Source organism: Pan paniscus, chromosome 12 (assembly GCF_029289425.2).
Source record: "Pan paniscus chromosome 12, NHGRI_mPanPan1-v2.0_pri, whole genome shotgun sequence".
In the NCBI taxonomy this organism is placed as follows: domain Eukaryota; kingdom Metazoa; phylum Chordata; class Mammalia; order Primates; family Hominidae; genus Pan; species Pan paniscus.
In genome coordinates, this window is record NC_073261.2 from 101,396,123 (window position 1) to 101,413,757 (window position 17,635).

The 17,635-nt window shown below is 47.4% G+C and overlaps 1 protein-coding gene across 6 annotated transcripts in view; it reads right to left on the reverse strand.

Annotated features, from left to right (window-relative positions):
- The window catches only part of EFR3B (EFR3 homolog B), a 123,120-nt gene that overhangs the window by 36,426 nt on the left and 69,059 nt on the right, over window positions 1–17,635 (reverse strand). For all 6 annotated transcript variants that reach the window (XM_034952737.3, XM_034952736.3, XM_034952735.4 and 3 more), the window contains one exon: window positions 545–666. In XM_034952737.3, the coding sequence (XP_034808628.1) occupies window positions 545–666 (122 nt within the window). The remainder of the gene's footprint in view (window positions 1–544; window positions 667–17,635) is intronic.

Here is a 17,635-nt window from a genome sequence, read left to right on the forward strand (position 1 = left end):
GCTCAAAGGACTGTTATCTTACATTGAGCCCCTTTGTCCAGCCCAAGCAGTTTTTCCTTTAGAAACCACCTGTGGGGGCCGGGTGTAGTGGCTCCCGCCTGTAATCCTAGCACTTTGGGAGGCCGATGTGGGCGGATCACCTGAGGTCAGGAGTTTGAGATGAGCCTGGCCAACATGGTAAAACCCCATCTCTACTAAAAATACAAATATTAGCCAGGAGTGGTGGTGCACGTCTGTAATCCCAGCTACTTGGGAGGCTGAGGCATGAGAATCACTTGAACCCGGGAGGCGGAGGTTGCAGTTAGCCAAGATCGTGCCACTGCACTCTAGCCTGGGCAACAGAGTGAAACTCGGTCTCAAAAAGAAAAAAAAAACAGAAACCACATGTAGGGAGCTGGGTGCTGGCCCACCTGCCCGGCAACATCAGAGCAGACACAGATACTAACAAAAGCAGACAGGCAATGGCAGGTTGGAAGTTATCTACAGGACCCACCGTTGCTTCTGCTGTAAGCTGAACCAACCACCCTTGCCTTCCCCTACTCACTTGGTCTTGATTTCTAAGTCATCGTGGCTTGAGTGGCACATTTCACTGAATCGGGACACAAAGAAGTCATAGCTCCTGTGATAGGACGGGGTGTCCTCCTCGATGTTGGCAAACTTCACAAACTATCAGGGAGGAAGGAGAGAAACACACGAGAGAGGTGACCCACCATGCTTCTCACTGCTGGGCATCCCCAGACCCCCTGCCATGGTCAAGCCATGGGAACCACGCATCCTGGAGCCAGCTTGGCCGGCCTTGCAGAGCACACTGGGGAGATGAGTTCCCAATCCCGCTTGCCTCTCCTGTTGCACAATAAGATTGGAAACCATGGCCCTTCTCAGGCCTCCCCTGCTGCGGGAGCAGAGGACAGAAGAGAAGGGAACATGAAGGGGCTCACAGAAGCACCTGCCCTCATCCCTCCATCCAGAGCTGTGCAAACACACGGGGGCGGGGAGGCTATTAGGAATAATACGGAACCTGAGTGAAAGCCAGCGACGAAGCAGGAGCACCACCCTCAATGAATTCGAGGACACAAGAACAAATCTGAAATTTGACTTTAAAATGTAATTACACTTTATTGTTAGAAACTGGAGTTTGGCCAGGTACAGTGGCTCATGCCTGTAATCCCAGCACTTTGGGAGGCCGAGGCAGGTGGATCATTTGAGGTCAGGAGTTCGAGACCAGTCTGGCCAACATGGTGAAACCCTGTCTCTACTAGAAATGCAAAATTAGCCAGGCTTGGTGGCAGGCACCTGTAATCCCAGCTACTTTGGGAGGCTGAGGCAAGAGAATTGCTTGAACCCGGGAGGTGGAGGTTGTAGCGAGCCGAGATCATACCACTGCACTCCAGCCTGGGCGATAGAGCGAGACTCCATCTCAAACAAAAACAAAAACAAACAAAAACAATGATAACAACAAAAATTGGAGACCATTTTTAAAGTTTGCCATTTCAGTTCAGTTGGTCTTGATCGGCATCCTGGGCAGCTAGATTCCTCCTGCACCAGGGTGCTGCACATTTGCAATTCTAAATAGAGACTTAATTTCAACTGAGTCCTGCAGAGAAGCAACAGCCATGAACTAAATGAAGTTAAATTACTAAATATTTAATATGATTCTTACAGGGTTTTTGTTGCTGTTGTTGTTGTTGTTGTTTTTGAGACGGAGTCTTGCTCTGTCGCCAGGCTGGAATGCAGTGGCATGATCTCGGCTCACTACAACCTCCACCTCCCGGGTTCAAGTGATTCTCTTGCCTCAGCCTCCTGGGTAGCTGGGACTACAGATGCGCGCCACCATGCCCAGCTAATTTTTGTATTTTTAGTAGAGACGGGGTTTCACCATGTTGGCCAGGATGGTCTCGATCTCTTGACCTTGTGATCCGCCCGCCTCAGCCTCCCAAAGTGCTGGGATTACAGGCATGAGCCACTGCGCCCAGCCAGGGTTTTTTTTTGAGATGAAGTCTCACTCTGTTGCCCAGGCTGGCATGCAATGACATGATCTCGGCTCACTGCAACTTCCTCCTCTCGGGTTCAAGCGATTCTCCCGACTCAGCCTCCTGACTAGCTAGGATTACAGGCAACTGCCATCATGCCCAGCTAATTTTTTTTTTGTAGAGACAGCGTTTCACCATGTTGGTCAGGCTGGTCTTGAACTCCTGACCTCAGGTGATCCACCCACCTCGGCCTCCCAAAGTGCTGGGATTATAGGCATCAGCCGCCGTGCCCAGCCTTTATAGGTTATTTGGTTTACTGTTATTAATCTAGTACCCCCAAACAACTAAAAAGGTTAGATTCACAATAAAATATATTCTCCATTATTCAGCCCTCTATTATTATTTAATTTTTATAAACATGTGTTGGGTCAAAAAGGATATAGTATTCTTCCCAAAAGTATCTAGTTAGTGGACTCTCATAATATTTAGTATTGTCAATTTGTGTCTGTATTTAACAACTTAAAAGTTGTTAATAACTTTTTCTGGATGAAAATTAGCAGCTTCCACAAACATCATTAATTATTGTAGTGTTTTATTCTTACAATAATAAATACAACAGCTATTTTCTGTTGACTGAGAGAATCCCAACATACAAGCAAATAAGGAGATCTTTCCTTCCAAGCTACATCTAAAATGGATTCATATATTTGGGAGTGAATATTCCGATGTTAGCAATAAATCCAAGTGGCATTGCTGGCATGACTGATGTGACGCAGAAGAGGCACAGTGGTAATCCACGTGATCACAAGATCATCGATTACGTACAAGTTCAGGAGAGTTCCAGAAAGAAGGCTGAAGTCGGCCTTCAGCTGCCTGGCCTTCATAAGCCCCCAAGGCTGGAACAGACTTGAGGTGCTGAAGCCACGTTTGGCTGAAGTTAAGTTTGGGTGCATCACTGCCCTTAGCCACCGGCAGCATGTTCCCCGGCTGCACTCCTCACAGCCAAAGGCTGGTCCGGTCAGGGTGTCTGTCCACTCAAAGGAGACACACAGCTCTAGCAGGTTCTAAATGCAGATCTAGCTCTGCATTAGGAGGTGTGGACTTTGAATGAGACATTTAACTTCTTTTTATGTTTTGGTTTTCCCGTGTGCAAAACAAGCAGCCCGGTTGTCACTGAGGTTCTTTTAAAGTTTCAAAAATGTATACTATGTCTACTTCGAATATTATGAGGCAGATTAAGACTCCCTGTGTGTGTAAGACTGCATGAATTTTAATAAAAGAAATGATGAAAAAAAGAGGCCAATAATAAAGGGAAAGAAACAAACACAGACTTTGTCCCCAGCATGTAGTGACTGTGTAGACTCAAATGTACATCAGGAGAATGAATGGCCAAAATTAATGTTCACTGGTTTGGGAGTCTGATTCTCCCACCTCAGCCTCCCTAGTAGCTGGGACTACAGCCACGATGCCTGGCTGATTTTGTATTTTTAGTTGAGACGGGGTTTCACCATGTTAGCCAGGATGGTCTCCATCTCCTGACGTCATGATCCGCCCGCCTTGGCCTCCCAAATTGCTGGGATTACAGGCGTGAACCACCACGCCCTGCCTTTTTTTTTTTTTTTTTTTTGTAGAGACAGGGTCTCATTGTGTTGTCCAGGCTGGTCTCAAACTCCTGGGATCAAGCAATCCTCCCACCTTGGCCTCCAACTTGCTGTTTTTGACATACGCTGTGAAATAGTTACCATGGTTAAGCCAGTTAATGTAACACCTCACATAGTTGCCACTTTCTTTCCTCTTCCCTCCTTCCTTTCTGTGGTAATTACATTTAAGATAGCTAAGATGTGGAAATAACCTAAATGTCTGACAAATAAATGGATCTAGAAAATGTGGCATATCTGTGTATACACACACACACAGTGGAATATTATTCAGCCTTAAAGAAGAAGGGAATCCTGACAGCTGCAACAACATGGATGAACCTGGAAGACATTATGCTCAGTAAAACAAATCAGATGCAGAAAGACAAACACTGCCTGATCTCACTCATATGTGCAATCTAAAATAGTTAAGCTCAGCCAGGCGCAGTGACTCACGCCTGTAATCCCAGCACTTTTGGAGGCGGAGGCAGGCAGATCACTTGAGGTCAGGAGTTCGAGACCAGCCCAGACAACAGGGTGAAACCCCGTCTCTACTAAAAATACAAAAAATTTGCCAGGCATGGTGGTACGCGCCTGTAATCCCAGCTACTCGGGAGGCTGAGGCAGGAGAATTGCTTAAACTCAGGAGGCAGAGGTCGTAGTAAGCCAAGATCACACCACTGCACTCCAGCCTGGGCGATAGAGTGAGACTCAGTCTCAAAATAAAATTAAGTTAAAATTAAATATAAAATAAAATAAAATGTCAAGCTCGCAGAAGCAGAGTAGAAGGGTGATTGCCAGGGGCTGGGGGGAGTGGAAATAGGGAGACGTTGGTCAAAGGGTACAAACTTTCTCCAGTTTTTATTCCTGCCTTCTGCTTCCTCTAGCCTCAGGCTAGATGATCCAGGAGCATTGCTGCTGGGGAGCGGGAGATGATATTGTTAGGGAAGAACAAGAGGTGGATGAGAAAGTGGGCAACAGGCACCTTAGTATTATTTTATTAAGAGGAGCCGGGCGCGGTGGCTCATGCCTGTAATCCCAGCACTTGGGGAGGCCAAGGTGGGCAGATCACCTGAGGTCAGGAGTTCGAGACCAGCCTGCCCACACGGAGAAACCCCATCTCCACTAAAAATACAAAATTAGCAGGGCTTGGTGGCGCATGCCTATAATCCCAGCTACTTGAGAAGGCTGAGGCAAGAGAATCGCTTGAACCTGGGAAGTGGAGGTTGCAGTGAGCCGAGATTGCACCATTGCACTCCAGCCTGGGTAATAAGAGCAAAAAACTCCGTTTCAAAAAAAAAAAAAAGAGGGTGGGGGACAGGTAGGGTGGGGCTGGAGGTGGGAGGACTTGGCTTTTCAAACACTTCCAGACAGCAGAGTCACAGGGCGCTGCTGACCACACTGGTTTCTGTCCCCCACCCCTCCCAGACATGCTGAGTCTGTCCTGGAAGAGGCTGGGGAATCTCAGTGGGCCAGTCTGAGGCCCACACCTGGGAAGCCACGCCTGGGAGCCGCAGGCAGGGGCTGACGGGCAGTCCCGCCTACTCTCTTCCTCTCGCCTCCCTACACCCATGCCCCTCGGAACCCATTCCTGATCCTGGTGGAACGGGGACACCAAGACCCCTCCACGTTCAACTTTGACTTTCCTCTTCCTCAGCGAGCCGTGGCGCCATAGGACTGAGGCCAGTCAGGCCACACAGCCAGTGCAGCTGCTCACGGCCAGCGTCTGTCCTCATTATCCCTGCTGTCTATGCTGTTAAATATTTCAATCATTATCCCTGGCTGTAAGGTCAGAATTGACATTAAAATCAAATTTTTAAAAATGAGAGTTCTGCAGCTACCCCTGAGGTGGTGCGAGGTAGAAAACATAAGTGGGAATCCCTTTCCTAAAACCACAGAAGGTCTCATTCCAGACCAGGTCAGCAGTTTCTCGTGAATCTGTCCCAAGCGGGTCAGCCACAGCTGCTAACCTCACTGGAAAACTCCCTTGCTCTCTCCTTCTGCGGCTCCATGAGTCCCTGGATGTGTGTTCTTCTGTACTCCTCTTCCCTGACATATTAGTTTTGAATCTTCAAAAAAAAAAAATTTTTTTTTTGAGACAGTCTCGCCCTGCTGCCCAAGCTGGAGTGCAGTGGCGCCATCTTGGTTTGCTGCAACCTCTGCCTCCTGGGTTCAAGCAATTCTCATGCCTCAGCCTCCCAAAAAGCTGGGATTACAGGTGCCCACCACCACACCTGGATAATTTTTGTATTTTTAGTAGAGACGGGGTTTTGCCATGTTGACCAGGCTGGTCTCAAACTCCTGGTCTCAAGCAATCTGCCTGCCTTGGCCTCCCAAAGTGCTGGGGTTACAGGCATGAGCCACCGCACCTGGCCTGTTTCCTTTTCTTTAAAATGTATCTATCATCTCCTAGGAACATGAATAAAGTAGAGAAGATTCAGAAAAGCTCCCTGAGCTCCTGGAGTAACAGGAACTGTATGAACTCAAGGCATATTATTAGTAAGGTTCTTATTCTAAGAGGCTTAGACTTTTTATGACCCTACAGGATTCAGCACCACACAATCATTGAACAGCAGTGTTTGCTGGGGCAATGTATAAATACATTCCACTCACCACTTAAAAAACAGCACGCCATTCTTAACATGCCTGGGACTCCACTCACTGTTCTTTCCCATCCCACTTGACCAGAAAAACACATTTCAGATATGGTTGTAGTAAAGCTTATTTGCTTTCGTTTAATGCATGCCTTGTTCTGTTGGAAGCCTTCAAAATATCCGAAAGACATCACAAAGCCCAAGTTCTAGAAGAGGCTATTCATAGACATAGGAGTTTTCATCAGGAATGGCGAGGCCAGGCCCAGTTAACACCTACAGTCTAAGTAATAACAGCAGTAAATATTTCTGTGGCACTCACTGCTTAATACGTCAGTGTTAGCTGTCTCTGTGTTGTCTCTGCCTCAGTCTTGACATCATCTTCTCCTCTGTGTGTCAAATCTCCCTCTGCTTATCTCTAATAAAATGCTTGTGATTGCATTTAGACCCACCTGGAAAATCCAAGATAATCTCCCAATCTCAAATTAAGTTAGTCCTTAATTTAATCACAGCCGCCAAGACCCTGTTTCCATATAAGGTAACGTGCAGAGGTTCCAGGGATTAAGATGGAGACACCTACTGACGCATCATTTTCCAGCTGATCACAACATCCATTATCTGATACGATTTTCAGCAAACTAGTGAGTTTAGCAGAACTTGTGTTGCTCCCGTTAGAGAGATGAAAAAACTGAGGCTTAAAGGGAGCAAGTGAATTATTTCAGCTCAACCCGCTTGCGACAGGTGGAGCTGAGCCTCAGGCTTGGGAATTCTCACACTGGGTCGCATGATCTTAGCTCTTTACATTTTAATGTGTATCAGAACTACCTAGGGAGCTTGTTTAAAATACAGATTTCTGAGCCACTCCAGCCTACTGCCATCCTACTGAACAGACTCTCTAGGGGTTGGGCTTAGGTATCTGCATTTTCTTTTCTTTTCTTTTTTTTGAGACAGTATCTCACTCCTGTCACCCAGGCTGGAGTGCAGAGGCGTGATCACAGCTCACTGCAGCCTTGACTTCCTGGACTCAGGCGATTCTCCCACCTCTGCCTCCCGAGTAGCTGGAACTACAGGTATGTGCCACAACGTCCGGCTAATTTTTTATTTTGTACAGATGGGGTTTCAGTGTTGTCCAGGCTGGTCTTGAATTCCTGGGCTCAAGTGATCCACCCAGCTTGGCTTCCCAAAGTGCTGGGATTACAGGCGCGAGCCACTGCACCCGGCCAGGTATCTGCATCCTTAAGTGCCCGCTCCCCCTACTCTGGGGCAGGGGATCTACAGGTCGCATGTACTTGGCCCAGGGTAAACTGGTCCCACAGCTATAGAAATGTTCTGAGGCAGGGTCAGGGGAAGAAAGCTCTCACAGAACCTTGGGAAAAGCTAGGGAAGCATGTTCTTGGTCAGGGAGGTCCATCAAGGCTGGATGGATGGACAGCCACTTCCTCTGAAGGGGAGAACTGGGGTGGTTTGGGCTTGAACCAACGGTAGCATGGCTCCATCTCTGGAGCACACTGTTTGCCCTCTGGGGCCCAGGACTGCCTAGGAGGTTGCAGACTTGAGGCTCGGGCTGTTGACCATTCCATTCCCTTTGGCTGCCAGGACTCTTGCTCTGTTAGATATTCTAGTAAGACTGCACTTAATGCCAGTCCCCGATCTCCCGTGGAGAAGCGGTGTGTGCAACAGGGCTATCTAATAAAATAAGCACCTTTTTGGTACCAGGATCTCGAGCCTCCTTAGGATCCCTTGGTTTGATAGCTTGTGGGGAGACGCTTCCCTTCCCTGAGGCTGGAAGTATGAAAGCGCAGTCGCAGCAGCCCAGCTAGGTCACCTGGCCAGGGAGCGCTGTCCGTGGGTCCCTGTTGGGGCAGCTCCTAGAGAGCCCACCCTATGTGGTTCCTGAATCTTCCAGGGGTTGACATGAGGGGGCCAAGCTGGAAATTTTGGTGACAGTGATTCAGAGGGTCTGATGGGGTTTTTCCCGGGGGCCCTGGTCAAAGGACCACACCTACTGCGTAAGTCCACCTCGGAATGTGCCAATGTCTGGCTGAGATGAGGTTGGGACCCTCGGGTTTTAGAGCGAGTAAGGCCTTTTCCCTCTTAAAGAGGCAGTGTAGTGCTATGATTACAAGAAGGGGTTTGGAGCCAGACCACATATTTGAATCCTAATTATTAGTAGGGTGATCTGGGACAAGCTTACTTGTCCCAGCTTACTTAAAGCTCCTTGTGCCTCAGTTTCCCTGTCTTTCAAATAGGGGTAACCCAAGCACCTGCCTTGTAGGCTTGGTATGACCAGCGCTCTACCTGCCTCGCCTGTCACAGTTAGGCACTGCCTCCTCATTTTCTCCCCCAGGGCATTTTTGGCCTGTCATCCATACTCCATGAATTTCCACTGGGCCCATTTACCTGTGTGACTGGTCACTATTTCTTTTTTTTTCTTTTCTTTTTTTTTTTTGAGATAGAGTCTCACTCTGTCGTCCAGGCTGGAGTGCAGTGGCGCGATCTCGGCTCGCTGCAAGCTCCGCCTCCCAGGTTCACGCCATTCTCCTGACTCAGCCTCCCGAGTAGCTGGCACTACAGGCGCCCGCCACCACGCCCGGCTAATTTTTTGTACTTTTAGTAGAGACGGGGTTTCACCGTGTTAGCCAGGATGGTCTCGATCTCCTGACCTTGTGATCCGCCTGCCTCGGCCTCCCAAAGTGCTGGGATTACAGGCGTGAGCCCCCGCGCCCGGCCTGGTCACTATTTCTTTAAATCCATAATACAGCAGGAACTCCTATCTGTTTCACCCCTACAACTGAGAACTCAGACTTTACAGATGACTTTTATTAAAATGCGAGTTCTAATGCATGAGATCATGAAAGATCATGGTTTTTTGTTTGTTTGTTTGGTTATTTGGTTTTTTTTTGTTTGTTTTTAAGATATAGCAATGATGAGGAAAGTCGCCATAGCAACAAACTGAAGATTTCGAACATGTGACATTTCAAAGGCCGGGGGCACTGCTAGGGCCACCCTTTCAAGATCAAAGTTTCAGCTTTTTATATACAACAAAGGGCAGCAAGCTTGCTGGAGTGATCACCCACCCTGTAGTATAGGCAGCTAGGAGGCAAAATGGTGTGAAAACTGAGGGTTACTAAGGGTCAATAGAGAGTAAAAGCTCCAAAGATTGGCCTTGCAGGAACAGCTCTCTCCCGGTCTTATCACAGGCCAAGTCTCTCCAAACAGAAGATAGCCATTCCCTCTTCTATAGGTGTGCCTTCTGAACCAACCAACTTCCTGCTGTCAGTGACAGAACTATAGTTAAAAATACTGGGCATACATAAAACCCAACTTTCTCACAGTTCAAGGACTGAAGGCCTTTTTGCTGCATTTACCTACAAAGAGAAAGGAGAACTGCTTCTTTGATTCACTAGACTTAATCTGGGTAGAAAAATCAGCACCAAAGAACATTGCCCAAATTTAAGACAAGTCCTAGCTGGAAAGCAGATCTTGCCAACCACATGGTTTTGAGTTTACCGTTGCCTGTCCCTTTCTCCCCACTGTCCTTGTTTATAGCAATTCCCTAGAGCAGTTTTCACTGTAGCCAGAGGCACAGTCCATCCCATCTTAACTTGATCATGTCCTGCCAACCTCCTGACTACCAGCCAAGGCATAGTAATTCCCCAGATCTATGACATACTCTCCTGTCCACCCACATTACACAGTCCCTCCTTCAAGAACTGGCTGTGGTTTTAAGGACTCCTGGGAAAGTCTAGTCCTTGCTGGCCCCAGGACACCATCCCTGCTGGCCCTGGGCAGCCCCATCTGCTGGACTCCAAGGACTGCACTCAGGAAGCACAGACCTCGGGGAACACCAGCTGGCTGCCTCTGCTCTCAGAGCCTGTCCCTACCTGGGGCTAAGCCCCATGCCTTGGGCCGTTCCACTGGCCTTGGTCTCTAGCAGTGCTGATTTTTGAACCAAAGTGCTGAAAATTGGGGCATATCTAGTCGACAGGTGACAGTTAAAACCACAAGAGTTGATGAAATTGTCCAGGGGCAGCATATCCAGTGAGAAGAGGGTAGAGCACAGAGCCTAGGAGACCACAGACACTCAGGGGGATGAGGAAAAAGAGAATTATTTGAAGGACACTGTCTTGGCTTCCTGTGGCTGCTGTAACAAGTTATCACAATTTAGTGGCTTAAAACAGCACACGCTTATTATCTGAGTTCTGGAGCTCAGAAGTCTGCAATAGTTCTGCATGGCTGCATTCCTTCTGGGGGTTCTGGGGAACATTCATTTCCTCAGGCTTTCCAGCTTCCAGAAGCCACCTCCATCCTTTGGCTTGTGCCCCCTTCTCTATCTTCAAAGCCAGCAGCAGGGTATCTTCAGATCTCTTTGTCTCTGTCCCTCTGCTTCCATCATCACGTCCCCTTCTGTCCGACTCTGATCCTCCTGCGTCCCTCTTATAATGACCCTTGAGATTATATCAGGCCCACCTGGATTATCCAGGATAATCTCCCCCAGCTCGAGATTCTTAACTTGATCACATCTGCAAAGTCCCTTTTGTCATATAAGGTGGCATTCACAGGTTCCAGGGATTAGGACATAGGCAACCGTGGGATGGGGGCATCATTCAGCCTACCACAGAAACTAAGCAGGGCACATCCGGTGGGAAGAGGTGGAGTGACAGGCCTGAGGAAGTGAAGGGAGTGTGAACAAGGGTGGGATCCCAGGGAGAAATGGGCGTGATCCCAGGGAGAAATGGGCACGATCCCAGGGAGAAATGCCACCAAAAGATAAAAACATGAGGGGCAAGGTGGGTGGGGAGTGGGTTATTTTCATGGTTTCCACAGATTCTAACTGCAAAGATAAAAATGTAATTTTACAATGGAGAGGGGTGGCTGGCCACACCCTAGGCCGGGATCACACTTGGCATCTGTAAAGGTGGGACACAGACATTTGTGCCTCCTGCTGTGATACCCGGTATAGCAACCCAAAACCCCCATGAAGTATTATAGCCGAAAGTAGTTACCTGCATCCAATCAAACTTTCAGATCTAATTCCAGTTTGCAGGAAATACAAGAGACAGGAGAGTCAGATAAGTGACACTGCAGCAAAGAACCAGACAAATCCAGAATGGAGGGCATTCTACAAAGCAACTGACCTGCCCTCTTCAAAAAGTCAATGTCATGAATAAAAGAGGGGCAGAGAGAGGTTGCGAAGCTGCTAAGAGAGTTAAGGGATGTAGAAAACAAATAAATAGTCTTTACTAAGTTCTGATTTGAAAAAGGATAGCAATGCAGACAACGGGGGAAAATTAGGGAAATCTGGATTTAGACGACATATTAAAATAAGATCAGGGAATGACTGTTGATTCTGTCAGGCAAGCTAATGGCATTTTGTAGTTATGCAGGAGAACGTAATTTTTTTGTTTTTCTCTTGTTTATTAATTTAATTTATTTCTACACTGCAAGAGACTTGAACTTGTGTTTAGATTGAGGGAAGGAATCAAAGCAAGGCAAAGGGTGGAGATGGGGAAGGGGCAGAAAGAATGGATGCAGGGAGGCTCCAGAGGGGCTGGGAACCCTTTGGAGAGGAAGAAGATGGGCACAGGAAGTGGAAGAAGCCCCCTGGGACAGCCCCCATTTCCTGAGTGGGAGAAGAAGGCAAAGGCATCTTGAGACTGAAGAAGCTGATTTGGGAGGGGAGTTTAGGGGAAAATGGAAGGTTTGTAAGGATCACTTGGAGGATGTGAGAGGAGGCTGCCTGAAAGCCCAGCCAGGTAAACTCCTAACGCACACATGTGTAGAGGCCCCAACCCACAGGCTGTGTGGTTTTCTGAGGTAGGGGCATTAGGGTAGAGAAGGCCGGGTGGCTGTGCAGGCCCTGGGAGGGTAAGGCAGGTGGACAGAGGGTGTCCCGAGGGCCCCGGAGGGTGGCAGAGGAAGGGAGTCTCAGCAAGAGCTGGAGCTTGGAACGAAACGAGGAGACCCAGGGAGGTGAGATCTCATGAGGGGCAGGGGAGCAAGGAAGCAAGATGGGGGGGAACAGGGTGCTGCACAGCCTGAGTCACAAGGAGGGACGTCTCCAGGATCCCCATGACCCTGGCCTGCCACAGGGGAGCCGCCCTCCCCCCAACCTGCTGGGTGACTCGCTTTGCACCAGCCTCCGAGTGGGCTTGGTTTGAGGTTGTGGCACAGTAAAAGCAAAAATGCCTGTGTGCCATTGACTCTGGGTTACTCAGAGTACAACTTTTTAAAAAATTGAAGTAAAATTCACATAACATAAAATTAGCCATTTTAAAGTGCCCAATTCAGCGGCATTTAATCCATTCACAATGTTTTGCAACCAAAACATTTTCCTCACCCCAAAAGGAAACCCTAGACCACTCAGCAGTCCCTCCCCATTCCTCTCTCCCCCTTCACCTGGCAAACACAAATCTACTTCCTGTCTCTACAGATTTACCTAATTGAATATCTCATATAAATGGGACGATAAATAGGTGCCTTTTTGGTTGTTTCTACCTTTCAGCTCTTGTGAATAGTGTTGCTATGAACAATTGTGTACAACTATTTGTTTGAGAACCTGTTGTTAATTATTTTGGGTATATACCCGGCAGAATTGCTGGGCCATATAATTCCATATGTTGAACTTTTTGAGGAAGCACCAAACTATTTTCCAAAGGCGCTGCACCATTTTACATTTCCACCAGCAAGTATGATGGTTCCGGTTTCCACACATCCTTGCAAACATTTGCCATCTTTTGGGTGTGGGACTGTGTTTTTAATTGCCATCTTAGGGGGTGTGAAGTGGTGTCTTGTTGTGGTTTTGATTTGTATTTCCTTAATGATTAGCGATGTTAAGGATCTTTTCATGTGCTTCTTGCCATTTGTATATCTTTTTTGTGAAAATATCTATGAGAGTTCTTTGCCCGTTTTTAATTAGGTTTTTTTTTGTTGTTGTTAAGTCTTAAGAATTATTTGTATATTCTGGTTATGGAACCCTTATTAGATATATGATTGGTAAATATTTTCTCCCTTTCTGTGGGTTATCTTTTTACTGTCTGATTGTGTCCTTTGGTGCATACAAGTTTTAATTTTAATTTAATTTTATTTTTTATTTTTTTTGAGACAGTCTTACTTTGTCATCCAGGCTGGAGTGCAGTGGAGCGATCTCGGCTCACTGCAACCTTTGCCTCCTGGGTTCAAGCAATTCTCCCACCTCAGCCTCCCAAGTAGCTGGGATTACAGCTCCCAAGTAGCACCACCACACCCCGGCTGAATTTTGTATTTTTAGTAGAGATGGGGTTTCATAATGTTGGCCAGGCTGGTCTGGAACTCCTGACCTCAAGCGATCCACCCACCTCGGCCTCCCAAAGTGCTGGGATTATAAGAATAAGCCACTGTGCCCAGACAAAGTTTTAAATTTTGACGAAGTCCAATTTATCTATGTTGTTTCTATAATTGCTTTTGCTTTTGATATCATATCTAAGAATCCATTGCCAAGTCCAAGATCATAAAGACTTATCCCTATAGTTTCTTCTAAGAGTCTTATAGTTTTAGGTCTTACATTTAGGGCTTTGATCTATTTTGAGTTAATTTTTGTGTGTGGTGTGAAATAGAAGTGAAAGTATAAACTTTCAATCTATGAATCTTCATAATATTTTACCGTTTGTATACACTAGGCTAATATATTAGATTGTTTATGTAGAGGATCTTGGCATCATCAGATTTAATATTTTTAGTTTATCATTAGTAAGTGCCCTTAAAAAATCAGGACATGTGCTGATTGACACTGTCCTCAAGACATGCATCTGGACCCAAGACATGCATCTGGACCCATCATGCAATGAGGCAGGTGTGCAGAAGTGAATCCCCAGTGAGTAAGGAGCTTAGGTGGCCCTGACTCCCCCACCTTCTCCTGGCGTTTCCAGTCCCTCATCATGATCCAAAGCCCAGGTATTCTCATTAAGGGCTGGAAAGCATCGCTTAAATTTTCACTGGGCACGGTGGCTCACACCTGTAATCCCAGCACTTTGGGAGGCCAAGGCAGGTGGATCACTTGAGGTCAAGAGTTTGAGAAGAGCCTGGCCAACATGGTGAAACCCCGTCCCTACTAAAAATACAAAAACTAGCCAGGCATGGTGGTGCACGCCTGTAATCCCAGCTATTCGGGAGGCTGAGGCCTTGAACCCGGGAGGCGGAGGTTGCAGCGAGCCAAGATGGCACCACTGCACTCCAGACTGGGCAACAGAGGGAGACCCCATCTCAAAAATAAAAATAAAATAAAAAATGAAGAACAAGAAGAAAGTAAAAAAAAAAAAAAGCTCACTTAAATTTTTAAAGTTGTACTTTACTGCATGTAATGTACAGGAGTGGTATTAGCTAATTTGGATTTTGTGACAAGTCTCTGGACAACTTCATCCTTGGGGTAATCAAGCACAAGCTGTATGAATATCTATCTGGAATGAGGGAAGCAAGGGAGGGATATGGAGAGGGAGAGAAGAAAGAAAGAATAAAAGAAGGAAAGGAGGGAAGGAATCCTACACAGGCTTAAGACTAGAACGGGTCAGTAGTTCCCAGACCTAAATGGCATCACATGGGAAGCAAAAATATAGAGACTCCCAGGTCTCCTCTCCAGAGATGCGGGCCTGGTTGTCTGGTTGAGCCCTGGGAATCGGTAGGTTTCCAAAGCTCATTGGTCTGAGTTGGGGACCTTGAAGGGGGTATGGTTTCTGAAGAGACGTTCTACAGAGGGGAGATTTGTGCTATGCCAATTCAGGGAGCAAAACCAGGTCTGAGGGAAAAGCTACAGGGAGGCAGAGTGGGCTCAGGGTGAGGCTTTTTCTTGACTTCTCACCCACAAGGCCGGGGGCTGCCTTGTGATAGACTAAGTCTGGTCATGGGGGCTATCTGCACAGAGGCTGGGTGCCACACTTTGGAATCAAGGGCCCAGTGAGGGGCTTCTGACCTTGCCACCCCCCAGATTCTAGGGAGAATATTAATAGATGCACAGGGGCCGAAAGAATCACTGTCTAAAGCCAGCGCTCTAGCTGTGTGAGCACAGACAAATCATCTCGCTTCTTGGGGTCCCATCTCTACACTGAGAAATCCAACAAAATGAGGGGTTACAATGAGCTTGATTCATTTTGCTTTCTCTTCCTTTTTCTCCTTCCCTTTCTTTTGATTTCCTGGCAGCAAAACCTTTTATCCAAATAAAATGCTGCAAACTTCCATACAAACAATGGAAAGGACCGGGCGTGGTAGCTCACACCTGTAATCTCAGCATTTTGGGAGGCCAAGGCAGGTGGATCACTTGAGGTCAGGAGTTCGAGACCAGCCTGGCCAACACAGTGAAACCCTGTCTCTACCAAAAATACAAAAAATTAACTGGGGCCAGACACTGTAGCTCATGCCTGTAATCCCAGCACTTTGGGAGGCCGAGGCAGGTGGATCACTTGACATCAGGAGTTCGAGACCAGCCTGACCAACATGGTGAAACCCTGTCTCCCTTAGTTGGGTGTGGTGGCAGGCGCCTATAATCCCAGTTACTCGGGAGGCTTTGGCAGGAGAATCACTTGAACCTGGGAGGTAGAGGTTGCAGTGAGCCAAGATTGTGCCACTGCATTCCAGCCTGGGCAACAGAGTGAGACTCCATCTCAAAAAAAAAAAAAAAATTAGCTGGGCATGGTGGCACACACCTCTAATCCTAGCTACTGGAGAGGCTGAAGTAGAAGAATCACTTGAACCTCGGAGGCGGAGGTTGCAGTGAGCCGAGATCATGCCAGCGCACTCCATCCGGGGTGACACAGCGAGGCTCTGCCTCAAAAAAAAAAACTCCAGAGGTGGCTACTGGATGAAGTAGCAGTAAAGGGCCTAGAGACTTCTATTCCTCCTCTCCTAGGCCCCCTTTCCCCTCACAAAGCCCTGAATCCCTGTGAAGACCTGTTTGGAACTCCCGGGCTAGACTCTAAGATAATGTCATGCATTAGCATGCTAGCAGGTCTAAAACGACGAGGAGCAAAAGGACACTCTTCTCAGGAAGGCTCAAGAAGGTCTGGGCGCAGAGAGCTGGAAAGAGCATCAGACAGGGACAGCAAGAGAAAAGGCTGCCTTCCAAGCTGCACTCTGGAGCTACTGCAAATATTTGACTTAACTCACTGACAATAGCTTGTCCTTATATCATCTTCATTGTCTGCAGCATAGCAATCATTAGTCAGCTTGCTCTCTGGCTGATGCGATGATTCACTGCGATGGGGAATTTGCAGGACACTGAATTTTTCATGCTGTAGCTGACAAAACACCTACCCTGGGCTAGGATTTCCTGTGGGGGAAGCTAGAGGTGGTGGCCACCTGCTTCCAGTGGCCCCCACGGATGCATGGTGGCTGGTTCATTTTCCATTCAGATGTTCTCTTCTAGGCTGTAGTTATCTTAAACAGGACAACTAAAACAGTATCTGAAGCTGTTGCCAGGGCAACTTGACAAAGGACTTTCCCCTCAGTTAGTATATGTGTAATGTGTCAAAGGCAGCTGGCTCCCAGGGAGAGGAAAGAGAAGGGAATCTGTATAGGTTGCTACTCTTGGTCCTTGGAAGGAAAGTTGGAAGACTCTCTTCTGGTTAAATCAACTTATGTAGAACAGGAAAGCAGCTCTGACCCATGCCATAAAAATTCAGATTGAGGGCTGGGCGTGGTGGCTCACGCCTGTAATTCCAGCACTTTGGGAGGCTGAGGCGGGTGAATCACTTGAGCCCAGGAGTTTAAGACCAGCCTGGACAACATGGTGAAACCCCGTCTCTTCTAAAAACAAATATTAGCCAGGTGTGGTGGTGCATGCCTATAATCCCAGCTACTTGGGAGGCTGAAGCAAGAGAATTACTTGAACCCAGGAGGCGGAGGTTGCAGTGAGCCGAGATTGTGCCACTGCACTCCAGCCTAGGTGACAGAGCGAGGCTCAGTCTAAAAAAATAAAATAAAATAAAATAATAAAAATTCAGGTTGGAAGGCTAAGGGGCAAACCTTAAACTTTTGTGATACCTGCAGATAGATAAAAGCTTCACTTAAGATCTGTAAAATAGTTGTATCTAAGCTGCATGAAGACCTGGAGCTTAAAGTATGTCCGAAAGGGGAAGGAATGGGAGAGACAGCAAGATATTAAAGACAACCAGGGCGTAGGAGTATGTTTAAATGCACACAAGAAGCAGGGAATTTCTGACATATCTGATAGCTCTTCTCTAACAAAATCATACTCTCCCACGACCGCAGCCATTTGCACTGAGACCAGCATTAGCTTGGAGGACTAACAGAGACCAAGCTGAACCTGCTCATGGTACTGATGAAAAGACTGAGGCCCATAAAAGGTAACCTGCTCAACGCTTCACAGCGAGGGAAGGGCAGAACTAAGCCAGAAGCCCCGTGTCCTGCTTCCCCGTGGTCTTTCCTCTGATCTGGTACCTTTGTCCTG